The sequence below is a fragment of the Montipora foliosa genome, chromosome 4, assembly GCF_036669935.1.
Source record: "Montipora foliosa isolate CH-2021 chromosome 4, ASM3666993v2, whole genome shotgun sequence".
In the NCBI taxonomy this organism is placed as follows: Eukaryota; Metazoa; Cnidaria; class Anthozoa; order Scleractinia; family Acroporidae; genus Montipora; species Montipora foliosa.
Genome location: NC_090872.1, coordinates 40,211,295 through 40,229,599, shown reverse-complemented (window position 1 = coordinate 40,229,599; position 18,305 = coordinate 40,211,295). Strand labels below are relative to the sequence as shown.

The 18,305-nt window shown below is 37.3% G+C and overlaps 1 protein-coding gene across 3 annotated transcripts in view; it reads left to right on the top strand.

Annotated features, from left to right (window-relative positions):
• LOC138000795 (C2 domain-containing protein 3-like) overlaps positions 1-18,305 on the top strand; it is a 114,136-nt gene that overhangs the window by 56,425 nt on the left and 39,406 nt on the right. For all 3 annotated transcript variants that reach the window (XM_068847446.1, XM_068847444.1, XM_068847443.1), the window contains 6 exons: positions 5,322-5,407; positions 7,512-7,564; positions 7,949-8,098; positions 8,963-9,207; positions 9,924-10,196; positions 14,670-14,932. In XM_068847446.1, the coding sequence (XP_068703547.1) occupies positions 5,322-5,407; positions 7,512-7,564; positions 7,949-8,098; positions 8,963-9,207; positions 9,924-10,196; positions 14,670-14,932 (1,070 nt within the window). The remainder of the gene's footprint in view (positions 1-5,321; positions 5,408-7,511; positions 7,565-7,948; positions 8,099-8,962; positions 9,208-9,923; positions 10,197-14,669; positions 14,933-18,305) is intronic.

Sequence of the window (18,305 nt, the reverse complement as noted above, 5' to 3'; positions counted from 1 at the left end):
GTTACTGGAATTAATTGTAAACCAGGAATTCTGTAAACTCTATGATTGGCTAACAGCGAATAAATTGACCCTGAATATAAAAAAAGCAAACTTCGTCATATTTATTTTCTCCTGCTCACAAGAAAACTCACTTACCAACCTAAAATTATGATATTTGATAATGAGCAAAATAAAAATGTAGCTTTAGAATGTAAGGATTTGTAAAATATCTAGGGATCCTAATTGATAATAACTTATCTTGGAAATACCATATTGATCATATAGTAATTAAAATCAGCCTAACTATAGGTTTAACATCTAACATTTAAATATCTATCGATCCCTTATTGCTCCTTACTTAAGCTATGGTCTGGTAGCTTGGGGCCAAGCATGTAAATCATATCTAGATAAGCTTCTCAAGCTGCAAAAACGAGCTCTCTGCTTTATTCATTTTTCTGATCACAATCAGCATGCAATTCCTCTTTTTTCCGATGCCAGCATCTTACCGCTACACTTTTCTCATTATGAAGTTACAGCTAACTTGATGTCTGACATTAGACACAGAAATGCACCCAGAAATATTCGAGACCTGTTTTGAACAAGACATTTCTAATATTCTCTCTTATAATACCCGATCCTCTGCTTCGAATAACTTTTACTCACAAATCTCTAGACTCTCTATTCAACTAAACTCGTTTTCTAGAATTGGAACAACAATTTGGAACGAGATGCCTCTTACATTAAGAAATCTTGACTTTAATTAAAAGAGTACTTTTCGATTTCCTGACTTCGGAAGATTCTTACCTTGATGTACGAAACATTATTCAAAAGGTAAAGTTTTCTTAAGATTTTATTGTATTTTCTTTTTTAGAATAATAAGTATAGCCTTAATTGTATTATTCCAGGTTTAGATCTATGTAGAATTTTTGTAAAATAAGATGTCTCATGGCGCTTTGATACACAATGATACACAATGATTTGCTATTAGTCTCTCCCCCACGGGGCTTTTCAGGACTAATTTTACAATACTTTTGTGGGGGACTTTAGCCAGACTGCTTGTTATGCAGTTTACAATTAATTTTTATGGAAGTGAAAGATGTCCCCGTCCAGCTTAGGTTAGACTACAACACCGGGTACTACGTCTCCCACTCTTATCGGACAGTGAGTGGGTTCTTTAATGTCCCATACTATTTAATTTCCAACAAGTGTTATGAGACGGGACCTCCGGTTTACAGTCCTTATCCGAGAAGACTTGAAAGTCTAACCATTTGCAGATGTAATTACAAAGGCAGCACATTCTCCTCAGTTATTTTAAGACCCTGAGTGTTGGTCCGGCCGGAGTCGAGCTCACGACCTCCCGCTTGACAGCCCGATACTCAACCAACTGAGCCACCGGTGCACGGTGCGCTTTCTCTTAATGTGGTACTAATTAGCTCACAAACTTAATTTTATAATTTATATTCTTGTACATTTATCTTCTTGATTTTCCTGTAAACTTGTCTACCTACTCTTTTTAGTCACGACATGATCCACCTAGATTAGCATCTGCAACCTGTGGGCATGTCCAATTTGTTAACAATACCTATTAGAAAAATAAAGAACTGAACTGAAACTGAATAACTGGGTGAAACTGAGGATTTCGGTTGCTGAAGGCAAATCCCAGATTGAAAATCCTCAAAATTGGAGAAAATTCATTTCTCTGGACAAAATAATACCAGCAAGAAATAACACTATCCAGATCACGGTAGGCATAAATAACGAGGCAAAGAATCATTGGCCTCGCGAGAAAAACAGAAACAACAGAAAGAAGCTGCCTAAGGTCACCTGATGCATTCCCAGGTCCTAGTGGTGTGTGAGAAAAAACACTTCTTACAGTACTTATTTCAGTTAACCATCTAGGGGACAACACCTTGAAACTCCTCCAAAATGTGTGACACATCCCTTGCTCCAAACCACTATATTTTATTCAAGTTATCAGTAACAGTTCCCGGTGAACAACAATTCTGAAACTATGATTCACTGTTTATTTCGGCCTGCAGTGAGTGAGCCTGAAGCAAACAAATGAGGAAGCTCTCTAATCGGGAGAGGAACACATTTTTCTATTAAACGCAAGAGATTGTGGTCAAAGGTGCAAGGAATCATGGTTATGCACGAATGGAGGAATCAAGATGTGTTGAATGATCTTGTTGATCTTGCTCAGTTTTTCATTTCACTTCTGTATCCTCAAACTTTAGATAGTTTACACTGCCATGCAACAAAAAAATAAATTTGAAGTCATTCGATGAAAAAGGCGAAGAACTTGGAATGTTGTAGAAAACAAATAATTATTTTAACCACTTCTCCAATTCTGAGGTGTGTGCAGTACATTGTGAGTTATTTGCCTAAACATTTCACACAACTTCATGAAGGTTTGTATGGAGACACTATGTGGTCCACCAGTATGGTGGCCGGGACTCAACAAAATCATCTGGATTGAAAGCGCTTACTTTTTGCTCATGAGATCAAACTGCTGAGATTCGATATAATTTTTTTTAGCCAAATAAGCATTGTATCATGGTGTTACGCAAGGTGACAATTTGGAAATTCAAAATGCTATATAAATGAAAGACGTCGCGGAACTGAAAACTTGTTGCGATTTGATGACGTCAATGTGAAAACCACCTATTGTTTTCTTCTCTTGGCTCTCGAGTGGGGTCCAGTTTTGGGGTCCATGTTTTGTACCGTCCCTGCTCAAGACCTATTAAAATCTCCCCTCAGTTCCACGCATTAACCATCGTTAAATTCCCTCAAGCATAATTGAACATCTCCCTTAATTCCCCCTAGCAGCATTTCTACCATTTAGGTAAACTAGTATGGCATATTATAATATATTGATCCAATGACACCTCAAACGCTTTAGGATGCCCCCCATTGACGAGGAAAATAGTCTTGCGTTAGACAGAGTAAAATCTATTCAGACTCACTCTCAGGGGTCAATGGGTTAAGAGAGTAGAAAAGAAAAAAAAATTGATGAGAATTACCCCTGAACTGACTCCATTTTTTTCTACATTATCTATAATATTGAGCTCATTTCACTTGTTACCCCTTGATGTTCATTGAAATTGGCACATTGCTTTCCATTTGTCTACTAAAACTAAACAGAAACCAAAAGCCCGATCAACGAAAACCATGCTTACAATATTTGTAACCACATGAAGTAAACCATGATTTTCAATTTCAATTTATTATTATTTTTACCATGACTGCAAAATTTTTGCGCACTCACCGGCTAATTTTTATCGTCATTAAGCAGACAGACACATGAATTTATAGTTTATGCGATATTGACACAATATTGGTCACGGCAGATTGCAAAAATATTGATATTGGAGATTCTTGCATTTTTGTCTCGCGTTCTTCTTGTGTTTTGACTTAACCTTGACCCCTCTGCCTTTCTGTTATTATTATAATATTGCTATCGCCGTGTGGATCCACAGCTACTTTGACAATGTTATGACAAAATTCATGATCAATAACAGGACAGAAACATGAAAGACTGCATGACACCAATTTGTTAATCTTACAGGTATTCCATGATGCTACAGTTATTAAAAATATTCTTTCATTCTATATAGCCCACCTATGCATCCTTCGAATGCCTATTTTTAACAATAGCAATATCAACTTCTATCAAGTACTTGCGTATAATGCAATCGAACGTTATTCCCTTCTGAAAATCCAGCCAAGTTGACACTGCTAGGCAAATATAGCACTAATTGAAATATCAAACACAACAAAACCAGGGTGTACCATGTACACTACCCACGTGTACTGTACGCAACATGTACCTATTTTTTTCTTTTCCCAAGCTCCCTGTAGAATTACCATTAATGCACAATTTTGTGTACTCGTATTAGAAATTACTTATCCATGAGTGTGCAAGTCACACTGTCCTGTTATGTTTGCTTTGCCCAAGGGCTTCTATATCAAATATTTTATACTACCATTCTGAATGAATGAATGACTACTTATTTAAGTCCCAAGGCTTAATAGCCGAGCACAAGTGCTCTACTAATTGGGGAGACAAAAATGAAAGGTAAAATCTTTTCAACTAAGATTTAGTAAAGTTGAGAAAATGAAGTTAAAAATTATTTAAATCTAAGAACTAATTTGTTGATAAATGCTGTCATAATATTATCACCTAATAATTATTTAACCCTTTGACACCCAAACCAGCCTAAACCGGCCAGATGTAGTATTTTACTCTAGCTGTCTAACGCCAGACAATTTTACTCGTCAATGGGGAACCCCTGGGAGTCAATGGGTTAATCACTCACTGAAAAACTATGTCCGCATTAATAACGAGCTACATAGATGGACAGCAAGAACAACGCATACATCTGTCGTCCAACAGAGGGCTAACATCAAACTTTCGAATAGTACTTTTAAAGTTGTTCAAAATTTTTGCGGATCTGATATTTTTTGGCAGTTTTCTCCATAATTTTGGTTGAAAGTGCTATGAGTATTAAAAATGTTGCTAAATAAATATAGGCTGTTTGACTTTATACATAAGGGTGCATACATCTTGCAGGCATCTATTCTTTAGTGTTGTTAGCTCAGCCCTCTTGAGTAGTTCTGAGTGTAAGTTGTGTGAAGATCTTTGTACACATCCTTTAAGCCTCTCTCTTGGAGTCTTTCTATCTTGCACAAATGAATGGCTTTACAAAAGTGCCAAACTAATTGACAATATGTTAAGTAGGGTAGAATCGCTGTTTTGAACAGCACTAGTTTGGCACATACGAATTAGATTTTTTAGTTGCATAAGCACTCCTATCTTTTGCCTGGCCTTCTTACAGATTGAGCTGATATGATTAGTGAAGTTTGGAGTCTAAGATTACTCCTAAGAGTTCAAGCTTTCCTACTGTTTTTATTTCTTCATTGTTCATACAGATTGTATGTGTGACATTGTTTTTGTCTTTACTGTCACCAATGTTCATAGTGTGATACTTTTTAAGATTCCCAGCTGGAAGATTGGAGTCGTACCAGCTAGTTAGTGGCATTGCGCGCAGTTTCTCTAAGCTCCAAGGTAACACTAGATTGATCGTTTCCGATGTGAAACATCTGATGGTCGTCTGCGTACATAGACAAGCTTGATTTAACAAAAAAGGACAAGTCATTTTGAAATATATTCCACATCAGTGGACCCAGGGCAGGGCATCTTGTCAAGACGTTAGTCAACCACAATAGTCCTTAATTCTAAACCAATAACATTTTGATAATTCAATTTCAGCAAACCATCTTATTCCTGAGCATAAGCAATTTAGTGGTTACTGGTAAATTACTATTTTTCTTACAATCTGCAGATTTCAGCCATCCTTAACATGAAGTGTGGAGGAGAGGTTCCTGTTGGATTAGTGTCACACCCAGCTCATCAACTGGATATTCCAAGGTTATTATTGATGTATGCAGTATATTTAAACTGTGCAGCAGTTTTTCATATGTTACAAACTCTAGGCAAAAAAAAATTGTTTTTAGTTACACTTCGATAATTATTATTGTTTACTACAAACAGACTAGTTTTTATTGAATTATAAGATACGAATAATTAAATGGAATGTTTAGTTTTAAATGTTTAAAAAACAAGCAGCAGTGTTTTATCAGGGTTTAAAAACATGATGTGTAGCCGAGTGACCCACTAAAATATGTGCTGCTAGTTTTTTGAATGGCTTAAAAAACATTCCACAACGACTGTGTCCCTCTGGACTCAGAGCAATGGTTCAAATTGTGAGAGGAGAATATTAGCATACAAGAAAAACAAGCTATGCCTCATTAGTATTCTCTATTTAGAGAATAGTAACAAGGAGTGTTTTATAAAGCTCATACAGTCATGCAATGTTTTATCGGCCATTAGGCGCATGAATTATTATTAAGTTTTTGAAGTTAGAATTAAAGAGAAAATTGTATTCCACGTATAGTCATTGATCAAGTAAGGCACAAAATGATACCCTCTATACATACATACATACTCAATTGACCACTCCCCATAGGGGCTTTTCATAGCCAATGAACACAATATATCGACAGAACAGAACATTCAACAACAACTGTTAAGAATGCCAACTGGCCGGAGGCAAGCTAGTTGGCTATTTACAAGTGCAGCCGAGAAGTTGAACCAGGGACTACCAGGAACAAATTCAACCAGTGGTGAGAATGTGTCTGGAACCCGGGATCCCCAGATCTCAAAGCTTCTGGGTCTATTTAACACAGAAGCGATTTTATTGTTTATTGTCGTGATGTGACATTATGCATTATTATGGGTAGCACATGTGTTTCAAGTTTGACCATTTGCTTGTAATTATCTGTTCAAAATCCAAGATATTTGGTTCATTAAAGAGAGGGTCTGGAAACGAGACTGTTGTCATAGCAACATGTTAATGTTGGCAGTTTTGTGCCTTATAGGATGTACATTATTGACACTAATTTTGCATATCATTACTCCAATATTTTGGGAGGTATTCTCAATTTTTGGATTTATTACAGTCATTTGTACAGTTTGTGACATCATCAATAATTATTTTTGAATTAAAACTTTAATATCTCTGGAACGAGAGAAGGTCTTCCAAAATAGAAAACACCACTTTTCATCAGGTGTTTAAAATAAGCAAATTAAAGATATTTTTTACTTCATATTAGGAACTTTAAAAATAATGCTACAGTACTGTTCAAAAGTAATGAGAGCGAATTTTCGCTGGATATCAGATCCAAAATAAACTTTTTGGCATGAAAAAGCTTTTTGTTTCCATCTGGCAGTGGATTAACAAGACAGGCTGTCTGTTATATTCAAAATTTAACACTCGAGTCAAGATTAATCAAATCACCTTTCAGTATATGGAAGTCTCTTCATTAATAATTTTGTCCCCTTTTTCGTTGCAAGGGCAGAATTCCTGCAAAGCTTAAGTGATCAATCCAAAATCCTCTGCCATTGCTTACATGTATGTTCCTTTCAGAATTTTGTGCATGCATACCTCCAGGATAAGGCTAAGCTAGTAACAGAATGGCATTATCCAGTGATCATGTTTAATACATGATGAAAAGGAATGCAGTTTATAGACCGAATGCATAAATGGCGGGCAAAAAATATTCTTTTGTCATGTGCTAATTAACCTCACTAGCCTTGTTTGCATGGACAAAATAGAAAAGAAATATTGCTTGAGAGCGAGGCTAGTGAGTCTAATTAGCACATAAACAAAAGAATATTTTTTTGGCTGCCATTTATGCATTCGGTCTATTGTTTATAATTTTGGCCACCATTAAGTAATTAATGGTTGTAAAATTGATTCCTTCTTTCCGCATGTTTTCAAATGTAGCCATTGTTTGATCTCATCAAATGTGGCCGTAACTCCTGGGATTGGGTGAGACACCATTAAGTATGACTGTTACTGAAGCATGACATTTAGCAATGAAAGTAGTTCCTAAACTCAGAAAGTTATAGTTTACTAGAAAGAAATCTCAATTTCTGCCCCTTGCTCACTTTTAGTTCGACTCTTTCACAGATTTCATGATAATGGCAATAAAGCTGTGAATTCAATGGAAAATGAAGAACTTGGTAAGATAAGGTTATTGTGTATTCATTTCAGCTTCATAATTCCAAACCAAAGAATACAAAAAGCAACTTAAAAGCTTTAAGGTTTTGGTGATTACACTAATGTAAAAGAAAGTTAAATTTGCATTGTAAAAACACATAGACATGGATAACCTCCTACCAACCAAAAACCTAATTATAGCTTTTTTTAATTTTCTCAATCAGCCTGGCAGTTCTTCAATTATTTTGTAACTTTAAAGGACCGATAGGTGCAACCGGGAGATGACATTGTGAGTTAAACCAAACTTGCATAGTGGCAGAACCGAACCATGAATTTTAATTCAAGTGGAGTATTTTACTTGAGAATGTGAAATTCTAGTGAGAGGTTCATTTTAAACATTTTCTTAGTTGAACACCAGTTTGAGATAACAGTTGAAGACATCAGAGGCTTGTCAGTATTTGGCAGCACTTTGTGGGGTGAAACAGATTGTTTTGTACAGTACCACTTTCCATTCCAAAGACTCCAGCAGCAGCATTCCTCTCAAACTACAGGTCAAGGTATGCTCTTACATCAGACAAATAATTGTTTAGATCCTTAATCCATCCTAAAATCCTTGCATTGGTTATGGTCATAAGTGCAATATATGCATTAAGGTTGTGGAGGAGCTATGAATAAAAGCACAGGATTCTGAGCACTTTAGTCAACAGATTTGAGGCAGATAATTATTTTTCTTCTGATGGGTGCCTTTGCAATTTGCAGCAATTTTTTATCATTCCTGTAGTATTAAATTGTTATGCTTGTGAAGTACAGATTCCTTTGTACTGTAATTCATCCAATCATGTAATACTTTTATGAAAGATTGAAAGCAATGCTCTCACTTATCAGCGGATAATGTAAAGTGCCTATCACCTCAATTCACTTTTCTCAATGCAAATTAATTTGTGACGTCAACCTGGTATCGCACCCATTCCCCTTCATTGCTTGGTTATGGATCAAAGTATGACTACTTTTCCCGTCTTTCAAAGCCAATAAAAAAGTGAAATTTGAATCAAAAGGTTCTGAAAGCAACACGATGTATTTGGGATGATTTTGGAGAATAGATAAAGTGGAAAAGTGTGTTGAGGTGATAGGACACCTGAAAAATCCTGCAGCTTCAGTGGGAGTCAAATCCATGACCTCTGTGATGCCGGTGCAATGCTCTACCAACTGAGCTATGAAGCCACTCAGTAGGGAGCACGGCAATAATATTTGTTGGCCTTATGTGTGATGCAAAGAAATTTGAATCCTGTTGATGTCGTCTGAATTATTATAATAATTGCTTAAATTGTCGTGATTGGTGCAAGCATTACTTCCAATCCAAATAAACATTTGTTTCCTTCAATAATACTTTTGTTGTTGTTGCACTTCCCATCTTTTTTTAGATGAAATTTTAAAGCTTCAGCCTCATCGTACTCACACTACCTTGTGCGTGCCAGATCCATCCTTCCATGATGTGGCAAGACATGCATTCAAGCTTCCTCTAGGATTTCCAGTCCAAAAACACTTATTGGCAGCCTTCACTGGCTCATGGGTTTCAGCCCCATCTGTATTAGGCTCAGGTGGAGTTCCTTTTGAACTATGGAGACGATTCTACTACCCAAACATCAGAGATCAGATGGTTGCTAAGGTTGGAAACAAGAAACTAATACAAATGTATAGTTAAAGTGGTACTATCATCAAAAAACCATTTCCTTTTTTTCTTCAGATTTTGAGTTTAAGTCTTGGATTTCATGGTCCGCCAGTACTCATGTTCAAAACTGACCCATTAGACCTCAGAGGCTTGGATCTAGAGAAAATGATATCAATTACTCACTAGCTTAAAATCTCAGCGTGTAAACGCAATTTATTATACATACAAAACAGGGGTTTAAAGTCTGAAAGCCCAAAACTCCTATGCTGCATATTAATTCAGCCACATACTCACACCTTGCATTCTTAAACTAGTGAGTCTTTGACGTCATTTTCTCCTTGACCCAGCCGTCTCAAGATTTTAAAATTTGTAATGGCAGACCAATAAAATAATGAGAAAAACCCACTTAAAATAAACAGATGTCTTTTTAAAATCAGATCTTAAAACTTGGGTCAGTTAGTGATTAGTCAACATAGTTTGAAATCCAAAGGAAAAAAGAAAGAATTTTTTTTTTGGTCCTAGTACCACTTTAAGATGTGGTTATGATTTAGTTGTGCTTGTAGCCTGTGTTTAATTTGTGGATCCAGAAAGAAAGAATTGCCACTAGGAGTGAGAAGATGGCTTTGCATTATTTTCATAATTTATAACAAGTCAAAAGGGTCTCAGTTGTTGCAGGATGAATCTCTAATGTATCTTTCCTGACAACTGACTAGGCTAGTCTTCCTCTGGCAAAGCTGTGTGCTATGGTCACGATGCAAAGACAAGGAGAAGCCACAATCCAGTCATTTTCCTTACCACTGACAGTCCTTGCAGGTGATGAAATTAATAGCTTGCGGCAGTCTGACAGAGTGCCTGACACCGGATTACTTGATGTTACCTTGAAGTATCAGCATGTCAGATCAGATCAGCTGAAAAAAGAATACCAGAAAGAAGAAATTGACCATGTGTGTTTGTCATTGAAGGTTGTACAAGCATGTGGACTCAAGGTGCTGTGCACTTTATCCTTTAAATACACCTCTATGGAGGTTGAACAGATATGTGTGGTGTCATGAAATAATGAGATTATAAACTTCCGTAAAATAATAATGATTTATATAGATTTAGCCAAGCCTAAAAGCAGAGCTCCTGTGTTGTTTATTCTTAGGGAACTGGTCAAAACTACAATACTCGAACAGGAACCACCTTTGGGGTAGGGGGTTTCTCTAAGACACCACCTATCTTTGAACCTATCACATGAACATTACCGACATTTTATTGGCTTTTAAATTTGAGTTGACACAGGAATATTCAGCTAGCAAGAGTCGGCATTACTAGGCAAACAAGAAAAGTGAGGTTGAATCTCACTGTAATTTTTTACTGCTGGATAGAGGGGTGGCTGTGCAATATAGACACCATCTTTTGATGTTAAGCAAGGGGGGTGCAGGCAGACACCATGCACCATCTATTTTGTGGTTTGGTGGGTCCTGTTCGAGTGTAGTAGAATTGACCACTTCCCTTACAATAAGTTAACCTGACTCCAGCCTGTAATCCAATTGAAAACCAGTACCTGGTCAGCAGTCAACAGCTGAAAAAGCCACTAAAAAAAAAAAGAGCTGACCTTGATGAGCTTTAAACTTGAGCCTGCAATATGGTAGTGTGATATTGGTCAGCAGATACCTTGTTTTGACAGGTGTCAATTAACCATAGCATGGATGTCCAATATCAAATATATTCCCTCCAAAAAACATGGGTTATACCACAGAGTTCCAAATTGGTGTACATGAAGGGGTGGACATACATAAATGGGTTACCATATTTTTTTACCCATGGTGTTCTGCATGCACGCACCTTTGGCGCGTGGAGCTCCACTATAACTTGTATAAATAAATTTTAGGTCAAGAATTGCTACGGTAAATGGGTTACTTTGTTTTAATGTCGTTGGAAAGTGCAGCTTAAGATCATCAACAGACAGCAAGGGCTTGTTGCCTTTTGATGTTAGCATAGGCAACCTAAGTTTGCGTCACTAGAAAGCGTGTAATTATTAAGTACTAGTGGGAAGATGACCTTTGAGTGCAAGCGGTATTGGATTACAGGCAGCTGTTGTTACCGCTTACGAGCGACGCTGTGGGGATGGGGTAAGTGTTGTACATGAAATGACTGTATCTCATGGGTGGAGTTAATTTGACTCAGACCCAAGCTCAGGGACCATTTTTAAAATCATCAGCTATCGTGGAATCGGAAGCAGAAAATGCTCATTTCCAGCCAAGGGCGTGTGGATTTTTGACGACGAAACATTCACAGAGGTTCGCAAATGATGGGGCTTTAGCTTTGCGTGAAAAAATCATGGCTGGGATGGATTTTTGAGGCGCAAACCGCCTCTGAGCTGACTACGCGAGCTTACGGTCGAAATCTTAGTGTGCTGCCTTGACTTCGTCTTTTGACAGTGATTTCATGGAATGCCCGAAATGGTAAAATAAGCACCAAAACGCAAAAGAATACACCAGAGGTGAGTCAGTTTTCATTTTATTGAATGAACGTCAAATTGAGCGTTTTTTTAGGCTTCATAATCGACGGTATTCTATTTCTCATATAAAGTCTTGTAACACGTTTTAATTCTCAACGCCTGCCTGTAACCCAATACCGCTTGCACTCAAAGGTCATCTTCCCACTAGTAATTAATTATTACATGCTCTCTAGTGACGCGAACTTAATTGGCCTGCCTATGATGTTAGCAGCAAAAAGGGATCTAGAGGGGCCAACATCAAAATAATATTGATCCCTTTTAAGATCTACAAAAAGATAATCAATTGAAACACATGAAAATGCTGAGACATTTTTTTCCTAAACAGGATGCTAAACAAGTAGAGATAATGATGTTGATAATAATCACCTACACTGTACCTAATATATGCTAGTGTGCAAAAGTGCTCTACTAATTGAGGAGGCAATAATCAAAAGGAAATGTTGTTTGTTTTGTTTAATGTTTATTGTAGAATTTCATTATATAATAATACATGTTCAATCTACACTGCTCGCAGTTAGCAAAAGCTAGTCGAGGCAAGCAGTGGTTACACATGTATAAAACAGAGAACAAGTAGAGAAAGCTATGGTATGCAGTTGTGTTTTACAAACAATACATTGTAGAACAAACAGGTATACAAATATAACTAGTGTACAAAAGTATACATTCAGCTAAAATAAGTAAATATCTAAAATCAAATCAATGCAAAGTGCAAATATGAAAAGCCAATTGAAAGTATTAAGATGTTTTAATGTTATTAAGACAGATAAATCAATATGGTCACTTTCTTCTGAAAGTGGGATATTGTGGATTTTAATTTTAAAATTGTTTGTGGATAGATGGTGAATTTCACGAAAATTGTTTTACACCATTTCTTGACAGTTTATCAAAATATTCACCTCTTGAAGATGACCTTGTTTTATAATGAGGGAATGCTTGCTTTAGAAATAAATAAATTAGCAATATTAGGAGGTGAGAAGTTGTTAGATATGTCATGCATCAGAACAGCAACTGATTTAAAGTACAGAAAATCAAGAGGAAGAAAACGAAAAGAAAGAAAGTAGGGTACAGCATGAGATTTGTAGTCACCAAAGTACATCAGGCAGAGGGCACGTTTTTGGAGAATAAGAATTTTGTTTCTATGAGTCTTGGCGGCTCAGCCCCATGCAACTATGCCATACAGTAGATAAGGCTGGATAATTATTGAGATGTATATTTATGCAAAGGAGCTAGGGGTAGAAAATGTCTTAATCTAGTAATTATGCCAATTGTGGACAATAATTATTATTATGATATTTCCGTGAGAGATTTTCATCCATCAACACACCTAGAAATTAATTTTAACATAATTTTTACGTTCTAAGGAAATATGTTTCGAATACTTTCAAGTTAACTTCATAATTTAGGGTGCATTCGATTGACCCTATTCCGGAATAAGAATACGAGGAGTGATGATGAAAACGGTATGTTTGGCGCATTTCGAAGCAGCAAGGATAATAAAGATATAATATATTAGCAGGTGTTTGACAACTTTTAAGTGAATCTCCATAAAAACGAAGGATTTCTCACTTGTATTCTCTGTATTCCTATTTCGGAATGTGGTCAATCGAATGCATCCTTAGTTTCTTTTGTCTAGGTTGGAATATAACAAAGTTAGATTTCTTGATGATTAACAGTCATAGCCGTTTGGCGGTTAACCTGTCATAGACATTAGAAAATTCAGCATTAACTATGGTTTCAAGTGACTTAAGATTTCTGTCAGCATATAGCATAGTGTCATCAGCAAATAGATAGAACTTCAGTTGGTCAGCACTATTAGATATAATTATCATTTATATAAATGAAAAAAGCAGAGGTCCCAGTACCAACCCCTGAGGGACTCCTGACAAAATTGTTTCCTTTTTAGAAGTTTTTTTAGCACCAATTTGTGTTGTTTGCTGCTGGCAGCCCAGTAAATATGAAGAAAACCGGTCATTTATTATTCCTCGCACTCCATAATGATGGAATTTACTTAGTAATAATCAGTGATCTACCATGTCAAAGGCCTTTCGTTATAGGTCTATAAGAATCCCGCATGAGTACAATATTTCTCCACCCATGTTAGTTTCAATTTGATTAATTATGTCCAAAAGAGCATGTTCAGTGGATCTTTTTTCGTGAAAACCATATTGTGAATCATGAAGGATTATAATTGCGTTGCTCAAGAAAAGATTTTAGACGGTAATACTTCATTTTTTTCAGAAAGCAATGATATTGGTCAATAATTAGATGGATCTGATTCGTCAACACTTTTATATATTGGAATTACTTTAGCAAGCTTAAGTTTGGAAGGATATGAACCGTTTTCGAGTGATTTTTGTATGATAAGGATAAAGGTTGGCTTAAATAATATGTTTAGCTGATCTTAGAATGCGAGTGGGAAAAAAATATAGTCTGTATGCCTTATTTATTGGAGTGGCCATTATCTCAAGTTCTATATCAGGGGGCGGGACAGGGTTGAAAAAGAATGAACTAGCAAAGTTGAACTTTGGTAAATATTCTGTGAATTGTTTAATAGGTGGATTTGGCATCTTAGAAGCCAAATTGTATCCTATGAATGAAGAATACTTATTCATTATGCCAGGAAAGTCAGAAGGATTGTGTGATACTTGATTGGTCCTAGGACATTTGAGGGTGGTTACCGGTATATCCTTACAGGCTTTCTTTTCTCTATACCTAAATGACTGTTGATGCCCTCCCATATCTTCTTAGTATTACTGAAATTTTCCTGAAAATACTTGTGGAAATACCATTTCTTGCTAATTCGCACCAGCATTTTATTGCGGTAGATCTTATAGGGGGCAGTTTCACCAGAACAATAAAGATTGTTTTTTCTCTTATCAATCTCCTGATGTTGAGTTTTGGTGAGAGGGAAAAACTAGATTATCGTGGTAATCTGTGTTCATATTCTTTCTGATAGGCTGCAGCCCGGGTTCATGCTAAATCTATGCCAAGCTTGTCATACCCAGCTGAGGTTGGTGTCAATTGTTATGTTGTGATCCAGTTCCCACTTGGCAAACGACGCAAGCATGTGACAAAAACTGTAGCACGCACATTCACTCCGGAGTTTTCATACAATGCTAATATATTATTACCAATATTGATGCCATCTGGTGCCACAGGAAAGGGAAAATTGAGTTTAGCAGAGCAATTGGAAGATTCTGAAATGTTGATTGAAGTTTGGTAAGTTAACTGTCAAGTCATTGATAATGAAAGAGAAATGTTAACCCCTGGCCAGTAAATGAACGAGGACATGTACACTGTATCTTTCTATCCTTGTTGACTGCATGGGGAATGCTCGGAAAAAAGTGTTCTTTAAAATTTGTAAGATTCAAACCTACAACCCTCTCTGATAACTAATAGTAATGATAATAATACTTATTATAATAATAATATTGTACAACGTATGTTGTGGCCGGTATGTATGAGTTATACGAACAGCTCCTACCAACGAAGTTATACCAAGTTAAGAAGATGAAGATATCACAGTCAAGTGACGTGTCCTGTCATACGTGTAACCATGCACCAGAAAGCTTAGCTTACGTGTTATTGAGATGCTCAGCCCTCGCCCAAAACAAGTATTTGGCAAGACACAACAAAGCGCTCAAAATATCCTTTATTAAAGTAACGTTCATACGTAAGAATAAACGTTATCCTTATCTTATGTTCTTATAATGTTCAGCCTTTCGAGAATTTCGTCTAAAGCAAAACAATAACAACAAAGGCTGTAATTTTACTGTTCATGTTATGATCTTAACCCTTTCACCCCCGTGGGGCTCCCCATTGACAAGTAAAATCGTCTGGCATTAGGCAGAGTAAAATCTATAAGTGGCACTCTTGGGAGTGAAAGGATTAATGGGGACACAGTTTTTGAGTGAATCTAGCTGTTGTTAACCCTTTCACCCCCGTGGGGTTCCCATTGACGAGTAAAATCGTCTGGTGTTAGGCAGAGTAAAATCTATAAGTGGCACTCTTGGGAGTGAAAGGGTTAATTAAACACCCTTGCAATATTCAACGTACTTGACACCACTGACTTCTGCATTTTTCATAGCACATCTTTAATTAATTTGTCTTTTTTCCTAGCAACTTCAGTAGTCCTTCCATAGTCCTTGACAAAACTCAAAGCACATGATAATATTGTAGTGGTGGACTGTACAATGTATTCCAGGGTATTGTTCTTGTAACTCCCATCATAATTAGCAATACTTTACTGACTTCTCTTCATCTTTCTTTTCTCTTTTCTCTTTTCTCTGAAATTTCTGAAATTCTGAAATCTTCTGAAATTTCTTTTCTCTGAAATTTGAATGAAAGCTTGTTGTCGCTTTTGTGCTTTATTATTTACGGTCAAGGTTCTTTCAAAAAGGATTTGATGTGAACTGTCGGAAGTTTGTTTAATTGCATATGTGATTGTGTGTTTCGTTTGCACGCACGCAACTGAAATAGGAAGGGTTTCTTGCCTCTTATAGCAAATATGTTGTTTGTTTCAATAAATGTTTTGCTGGAAAAGATTTCTGTGAAATTTCCAGCTTTTGTAAATTTATCATGTTATGTAATTTTTGAGCTTAGCAAATTTGCATACATGTGTTGAAATGTGATACGGAGAGAATTTTTTTGGTAGGGCATATAAGTCACGTATGAAAATAAACAGGTCTGTTGGAAGTGTGCTTGAGTTTCAACAAAATGAGCGCCAAAATTGGGAAAAAATTGTGACGCTGATGAATAATAAATAAAGTAGCAGCTATTCCCAAAACGATGGAATTACCTGGTGATAAATACAATGTAACCTTGTCTTGGGGAGTAAATTTTTGACTTTGCAGAAACAATGGTCAACCTCCAGAGTTGGGCGATTGTGATCTTTGTGTTGAATTCGCACATTTCTTGTCGAACTTTTTAACACTTGAAAGAAAAAGAAAACTAACAAAAACAAAAACCCAGTATCTTGCCATCATTTGACACATGCTTCACTGTTTAGCGAGTAAACATGCCGCAGTAACTTGATCACAGCGCCCACATGCTAGAAAAATGCTAGAAAACCAAGACGACAGCAACAGACCTGTTTACAACAAGGAGGTCTTGCATGCAGATCAGAACAATGATGAGTTTAATAACATCGAAGAAGCGTGTAGATTTTGGAGGTACTTATGGCAAGGAGTCCATGAGAGAGATGCGCGAGCAGATGTCGACGTGAGAGCGGACTGTATCGAGGAAGTAAGAGCGGCAATGGAGGAGCTAGTACCGGAGTTGCCTATAAGGGATTTCAACTTGATGCAGAGAATGCAGGGAACATCATTAGCAGAAAGAAAAACTGAAGTTCTCTGAACCAGACAGTATTACTAACTTCTGGTGGGAAAAAGTGTGCCTGTTATACGAGGGCATGGCCAAGAGTTTTCAGGCAACAGTACACCAGCCTGAGTTCTCCTTGTGGTTCATGGGGGCAAGTCCATCCTAATCCCAAGGCCAGGGGAGTTCAAGAGCAAAAACCAAAGGCCCATTACGTGTTTAAACACGCTGTACAAGTGGTATATGTCTTGCTTACTGGGCCAAGCAAACAAGCACCAGGAGGAGCATGGGCTGATGCAAGAGGATCGATGAGGGGCTAAGGTGAAATGCAGTGGTACCATCAATAATTGACTTATTGACCGAATGGTACTGCAGGATGCGCAACGAGGTAGACAGAACCTGAGCATGGCTACGGTTCAACAGCAAAGGTATCAAGAGACGGTGGAACTGGAAAAGTGGCAAGGGAAACTAATGAAGAACAGATGGGATGACAGTTACTTGGACCGAGGGGTCTGTTTTGCATGGCTTCATCTTTGGAAAGCGGCACCGACACACACAGTGGCAGGGTTGCAAGAACTGTACCAGCAGTTATCTGCAGTCGATTGTGGACAACAATGGCTGTTTATGGAGACTTTATTTTCCCTCTCCAGACTGGTCTATCTTCAGCTGTTTGTTGCCAAGTGTTATTGTTAATGTTTCTCTGTTTCATATTTCTTTTCATGACATCTTTAAACCTCAGTTTTGGACGACCTTGATTTCTTGACCCTTCACAAAGCTGGGAATACAACAGCGGTTTTGGTAACCTCTCGGTTCCCATTCTGTGGACATGACCTAACCATGTCAGCCCTATTTCAATAAGGATATCTGCCATTGATGGTAGACCTGCTCGATTTAGTATGTCAACATTTGTAATCTTGTCTCTCCATGTGACGGCCATGATTGCTTTCAGATGACGCAGCATGAAAGGGTTATTGCCTACCAAGGTTTGCTATCACAGGAAGACCGGCACGAGCTGAAATGTAGACAAACATTGTCGTATGTGCAGGAAGACATCAGAAAGTGTGAAACATGTACTAGAAGGCCAGAGTGCAATCATTCAATCACTGTCAGTACCTGGCGAGGCACAATAAGGCTCTCAAAATCTTGTTCTTTGAGATGCTAAGATCTTTGGTCCTCACCACATCTGCAGCTCCTTGGTACTCCCAAGCTCAACCAAAGCCGAAGTATGAGAACGATTGGGCAGTGGCATATTGGGAAGTCCCATTGTATGCGGGTA